The following is a 7281-nucleotide window of genomic DNA, read 5'->3' as shown; positions in this document are numbered from 1 at the left end:
AAATCACGATATCCAAATCAAAACCACTCAATTACAATTTTTCAGGTGGCAAAAGAGAGAAATATAATGGACTTGTGAAAGCACTCAAATGCTTAAGTTTCGTAATTTCATTGGTGTGAGATTTGAAATATTGTGATTTTAGGAAAAAGCTTTATCACGTGTACATATAATATTGTCCTCCCCAAATATACGATGATAAGTTGTGCACTAAACTAATTTGTTGCCCTCAATGTTTCTTTTGTCATCATCTACTATCATTTTTTTTAATATGAAAAAATAATTAATTTTGGAACAAAACTAATTGAAGGCATTGACTAAGTTGCCTTCTTGTGAACACTTCTCTAGCCAATTTCATTGGGATCTTCACGTATAATGTTACTTGTATATAATGGAGTTGTATAATAGTTTATATATAGATGATATGTCAAAATGAGAGTTGTATATATATACACACACACACACACACAATGCCTTGGTGGTGGGTCCGATACTTAGTTGGTATCTACCATCGACTCACGACACGTGTTGGGTTCATCAGAGTGATTTAGGACGGATTGTGTCATTAACGGTGTGTTTCGGTGTGCAAGTGATCCTAGGTAGACGAAGAGGTAGTCACGATTTTGCCGGCCACTTATCCAACCGGATTTTGAGATCAATAGTTATCGTTACTTTTATCTAGTATTGATTGTGATAATACCAAACTTTAATTATTAGGCTTGTTTCCAATATTCAATAGAGCCTCACATGTTGCTTACACACACAATAACGATAGTAATCCTGTGGGAGTCGAAAAACAATGGGAAAGACTTGTACGTAGAGTGCATTTGGTACATATAGACTTTCAATGTGGGATTGACAAAATTTAATAAAACACGCTTTCAATAGACTTTCAATATGGGATTGACAAATTTTAATAAAGCACACTTTTTCAATATTATTTATGGCCACATAGCGCATGACTAAAAAATTAAATTACTCAATTTCTATAGATTGCTAAACATTTTTTTAATCTTACAAATTATATTGTAAAATCGAAATGAGTTTTTAAGTGATCTATAAAATAAAAACTATTAAAATTTATATTAAAAGCATATATTTGACATATTTGTATTTAATTTAAAATTGATGGTGTAAGAATTTAATTAAATATTGTTATGAAAATAAAATTTAAATGTTTATATATATTTATTGATCACCTCCGGTTTAACCTCGATTCAATCCCAGTTGAATCTTTTGATCATCAACCATTTTTCTTCACCGAGTCGATGCCCAGGCCAGGTTTTAAAACATTGCATATAATGTTTATTTTTTTTATTATTTTATTCAACATTTTTGGTTCTAGGAATAATATATTCAAGTTGAATGAAATTATAACAGCAATTCATTGGTTTCAAGTCTAATCAATTACTTAGTTAATTTGTATTTGAATTGGTTCAATTCTATAATCAATTTGTGGATGAAAATTTTACAATTTTTTTTTTATAGAAAATTTTACAGATTGATAAAAATGTTAAGTGTACATGTTTTTTTTTTTTTTTTTTTTCATAGAAATTTTACAGATGCTGCTATGGCAACATCTTTGTGGTTAAATTTTCTTTATTTTTTTGCCATCTTTCAAATAGATTTTGGTTAAATTTTCTTTATTTTTTTGCCATCTTTCAAATAGATTTTGCCAAGTAGCCCACCTGTATGAATTATGTGAACCAGATTCTGTACGTGTAGCAAAGTTCTTTGATGTTTCAAAGTTTAACACAATTCAACCCATAAGGAAAAAGAAAAAATAAATAAATTATTCCACTTAAAATTTGATCTGCACCTGTCTTTCAACGTGCATTATACATGTTCTAAAGTAGATCTTTGATTTTTAGTACATCATTTGCATAATATTAATTCATAAGAATTATCACCTATATTCTAGAATCGTACAAGCATGTTACATGAAATATACCAAAATCGAAGAGAAATATATTAATTTCAAAGATTTTATGAAAATTTAAAGAAGGTTTTTTAATACGTTATCTGAATAGATAAATCTCAGATCGCTACCAAAAAGCAAAAAACCCAAAACATAATATATGTTCCAACTGTGACTTCGTAATTTCAAATCCTCCATTGCCGTTCCTCTGAAATTCCCAGCTATTTCTACCATATTTGTGCTGTTTTGTTTATCATATAGTCATTGGAATGATAAATAATATTGTCATTTATTAATAAAATTCGATAGAGATAATGATTTGAGGTCTTTCACATTTGACCATTATTACTAAAATCTCCAGGGTCTTGTCTCACAAAATTTAAAATAATAAAAATGTGAAAATTTTGTAAATGTTAGGTAAATATTTTTCATTTATTTGATTCTATTGCATTTTTCTATTATATTAACTTTTTTACTTTCTTTAGTTTTTCTAACTGAAATTGACAGAGTTTGGACTTTTTACGTAACGGCATTCAGTCACAATGATCAAAGCAGCCATAGAATCTTGAAAAATGAAATTAGAATATTAGGAGAAATTTTCGTCTTTGGTCCCCAACTTATATAGGCATTTTCACAACTTATTGTGCGTTATGTTTTAGAGTTGTTCTTAGTTTTTAGTTTTGCAAAACATTGAAAATGTGTTCAGTTTATTATTTTTGAAAATGTATTTTCGAAAATAATGATAAATTTATAACATAAAACTAATTCATTTTTATCGTTTTGCATGTTTTCAGTGAAAATTCTGAACACACTAAAAATGTGGGAAACAAAAGTTTAATAAAATTTCATTTAAATTAAATTCTAAAATTAAAATTTTAAAAAATAAAATTTCAAAATTCAAAAAAATAAATTCACATAATAAAAATTGATGAATTCTAAAAAATAAAATAAAATAATTAAAAATTCTATAAAAATAAAAATTATGAAAAATAGAAAATAAAAAAGTTCAAGTACTTAATGATTATTTACATAAAAAAATTTTAAAAATATATTTAAATGAACATAAATAAAATATTCCCAGTCGTATTTTTATTTTTATTTCATATATTTTGAACTTAATTTATTATTATTATTTTTATTTTACTTTTGAAACAAGAAAAAATATTGTAAGATTTATTTTTCTGTTTTAAAAACAATTTTTCAAGATGACAAATCAAAAGCGTTTTTTTAGCAATCTTAAAACAAACACTCAAGATAGAGAATCGAAAATGAACTCGAGACTGAAAACTGAAAATCGAAACACAAATGAAACGACCCCTTAATCTCCAACATGTTTTCTTCGCAACATTATCACAAACACATTAGTTTTGGTGCACCATTAATCCCTATTAAATATTTTTCCTTAATTTAATAGTTAAGCAGATATGTGCTTCTCAAATGACATGTTTTTAAGGGCATATATTGCTGAGATTGTTTAATTATTTTTTCAACGTTAGTCTATAGCGATCAAATGGATAGAATCTATCATCGGTAATCATAGAAAATTTTTGAGAGGATGATTTTACATATTTTTGCATAATATGACTGTTCACTGAAATCATGATATCCAAATCCAAACCACTCGATTACAATACCTTAACATTTGATGTGGTAAAAGAGAGAAATATAATGGATTTGCGAAACCACTTAGATGTTGAAGTTTCATAATTTCATTGGTGTGAGATCTGAAATATCATGATTTCAGAAAAAAGCTTTATCACGTGTACATATAATATTGTCCTCCCAAATATATGATGATAATTTGAGCACCAAAACTAATTTGTTGTCCTCAATGTTAGTTTTGTCATTGTCTACTATCATTTTTAGTTTAAATATTAAAAAGTAATTAATTTTGGAACAAAACTAATTGAAGGCATTGAAAGTTGCCTTCTTTTGACCACTTCGCTAGCCAATTTCATTGGGATCTCTTAGGGCGAATAATGCTATTTATGGAGTTACATGATAATTTCGGTATAAATGGGATGATAAAAGAGAGTTGATAAGATATATATATATATATATCTTATCATATATATATATATATATATATATCTTATCAACTCTCTTTTATATATATAGACACACACACACATTATTATACACACTGAGGAAAGTCTAAACATTCACAATTAAAGCATCTAGAGAGAGAGAGACAGAGGGTGTGTGTACAGATCTTGAATGGCTGGCTTGCAGAGATCTGCTATATCTTTCAGACGACAAGGATCCTCGGGATTAGTATGGGAAGACAAATTCTTGAATGAATTGACTCAAATGGCTAATCAAAAAGAAGAAACTGAAAATAAAGCTCAACAAGAACATCAAGAAGACAAAGTAGAACCAGCACCAGCAACACCCAAGAATTCATCCAGAACTGCCGGGTTGACGATCGAAAGGAGCCGATCCAACGGCGGAGGAAGGGGATTTCGGACCGGAAGGGTGTCTCCGGCGATAGAGCCGCCGTCTCCCAAGGTTTCAGCTTGTGGGTTTTGCAGTGCTTTCGCGAAAAATGACAAGGACCGCCGCCGGCCACCCAAGTCCGGCAAGCGTAAGATGTAAAATTACGCGAAAGATGGTGATTCCTGGTGAACTTAAAAATATCAAATTGTCATATTTTGATGCCTTCTTTTCCCTTGTTATTTATCTTTACTATGTGTTATCTTCGATATCGATATATAGGGTTCAGGAATACATCTTTGGATTTGATCAGTTTGGCTTAATATATATGTGCATAAAGTTGTTATCTTGGGATTCAAGGTTTTTGCTATTGCCAATGTACAAAATCAATATTTTTCCTGTTTCTCGTAGTAATAGAAACAAAATTGGTGTGAATTTCTAGGATTTTGTCCAAGTAGAAAAATAAGGTATGAACAAATTTAAGAAGAGTAATTGGGTGGGAGGAGAACAATATTATTCATGGCGAAAGATTAGAGATAGTCATCCTATTGACATATATGTATCGCTTTGTTATTTATGTAATTTGATTAGTTTGAGGTTCCATGAGTCATCGATTTGAGTGGTTTAAAATATGAGATTCGTGATTTGAATAGAGCGATAGAGGGTATGAACAAAATGAAGGATCATTCGTCCTTGTGTGCATGAGAGAGAGGGATTGGAGTAGGGAGAGAGCGAGGGGGTTGGTTGTTGGGGTTTGGGAGAGGGGGGTGGGGTGGGGAGGTTCAATTATGGCATCGTTATAACACACGAGTTTATGTGGTACGTCATTCATTGTTATGTTAATTGATGATTAGTCACAATTGATTATCTATAGCATGAATCTTGCATAACGGAGGGGTTATGAAAAAGAATATAAGGGTTCGTTCGACATAATTTTTGGTTTTATTTTGGTTTCCTATATAAGAATTTTTAGAGGAAACTATGTTAGTCTTTATTTGTCTCCCCTTTTAAAGAATATATTTTTTTTTTTTTTTGGCCCGGGGGGGGGGGGGAAATATTTGTAGATATTGCTTCAAAAACTTTCAAAAAAACTAAAATTCATACACTAATAAAAATACGATAAATACAAAATTCGTGCAACGCAAGTGACTGTCACTCTGCATAAAGGTTTTTTTTGGTACGGAGAGTTTGCCAACTCTCCGCACTGGCGAAGTTTTTTTTTTTTTTTTTTTTTTTTTCCCCCTTTTAAAAAAATTTTTTTTTTTTTTTTTTGGGGGGGGGGGGGGGGGGGGTTGGGGGTGATTTTTTGAATAGTGATTTTATGGAAAATGTATGATTAAAAAGTAGGAAATTTTTTTGAATTTACATGAAAAATATTTTATCGCATAAATGTGTGGTTGAAAATAAGTATAAGTAAAAAAAGTTTTGAGAATAAGGGAGACAAACATGGGTTTAATTTTTGTTTCAAAACCAATTTTTTTAAAAAAAATTTCCGATTCAAAAAATACTTTTATAGGACATCACGTTAAACCAGTTTCCTCTTAAAACTCTTGTAATTAGAATAAATGTTTTCATAAAATTAGCCAAAAATGAGTTCAAAAGCAGTTTTTGAGTCTTAAATTAATTAATTAATTTATTTTTTAACTTTTCAAAAGTCATTTCAAAATTTTTTACTACGACGGTAAATATGCTTACGTGATTTGCCCTCCTACTCGAACAAGTAATCTTATCTTTTGTGTCAATTAAGCATATATGCCGTTATCTTTTCAGTAGTGAGAGCATACACAACTTTCTCTCTTCGTCTTATAACTAAAACATCGAAACATGCAATTATTGCAGTGTAATTTTGTATTAACGTAGGTAGTAAGTTCAGTCAACTACCCCGTTTCCTAGCTGACCAAAACATAAACTAATCCATTGACTGCCCACGTTAATTCAGCATTTGTGATTTTTTTATGAAAATTTCAGCAAGCTGTGTATTAGATCAAGTTTGGCACCAAGTTAACACCGTTTGTAATTTCTGATTTGAACTTTTAAAGCATGTTTCGATTAACTTTAAAAGTCCCTCGGGACATATTCCAGCGGTGTAAAGGACAAGGATGAGATATACTCAGTCTTGGTGACAACCGCAATATAAGGGTTCGATTCCTAAAACATGGATTGTGACTCTTTGAGGGTACCACTGTACATGCAGCTCTTGTTCCCTGATTTGTTGGGACACATCCTGCGATTAACTTCTTTCACGATGCTCCAGAGACGGGGCGGTGGAGGACTCTTAAGATTGTGGTTCAACTTTTTTTTTTTTAATAATAAGTACTATATAGAAAAGTACATTTAAACATGGTCAAATTGGCCCACTTGGTATAACTTTTAAAAAATCAAAAAGAAGTTTTGAGATTCTAAAGTTGTTTTTAGATTCGTTTGATTAATTTTATGAAAGTACCATTTTTTATTAGAAAAAATTGATCCTATGTGACTTCCTTTAAAACACTTTTAGAATAGAAGGTTGATTTAAAAATTAGTTTTCAAATAAAAATTAAGATAACTTTCTCAAAAAGTTATTATGTAGAAAGCAAACGTGAAAGTCATGAAAATGATGCCCATGTAAGGGATGTAGCTTTGTTTCTTAATGGTCACTCAACTTTGTACCCGCTCTTTCTTTTTCCTTGTGGTCCAATGACAAAAGCTACGTTGTCAAATTTCAGAAGTCTCAGCTAAGGCCTTGTTTGATTGCCATTAATCGGTGAAAACAAAGTTTTGAATAGTAAGTTTTCTGAGAATGTATGATTGAAAAGTAGGAAAATTTTGGATTTATGTTTAAAATATTTTATTATTTTAATGTGGTTAAAAATGAATATGTAAAGAAAAAACTGAAATTAAGGATGTCAAACAGGACTTAATGTCATGTGTCCTTCCATTGAAAGTAGGGCCAC

General features: G+C 30.2%; 1 protein-coding gene across 1 annotated transcript; it reads left to right on the top strand.

Annotated features, from left to right (window-relative positions):
- The first annotated feature begins 4036 nt into the window (after positions 1 to 4036).
- Positions 4037 to 4751, top strand: LOC111406952 (uncharacterized protein At1g15400-like). The gene has a single exon (XM_023036304.1). It carries the CDS (start codon positions 4133 to 4135, stop codon positions 4508 to 4510), a length of 378 nt encoding a protein of 125 aa, XP_022892072.1. The 5' UTR covers positions 4037 to 4132; the 3' UTR covers positions 4511 to 4751.
- The last annotated feature ends 2530 nt before the right edge of the window (positions 4752 to 7281 follow it).

The sequence above is a fragment of the Olea europaea genome, chromosome 12 (assembly GCF_002742605.1).
Source record: "Olea europaea var. sylvestris chromosome 12, O_europaea_v1, whole genome shotgun sequence".
NCBI lineage: Eukaryota > Viridiplantae > Streptophyta > Magnoliopsida > Lamiales > Oleaceae > Olea > Olea europaea.
This window is presented reverse-complemented; position numbering and strand designations above follow the sequence as displayed.

What these genes read in the sequence shown, in the direction of transcription:
- LOC111406952 (XM_023036304.1), top strand. Translation starts at nt 4,133, where the DNA reads ATGGCTGGCTTGCAGAGATCTGCTATATCTTTCAGACGACAAGGATCC.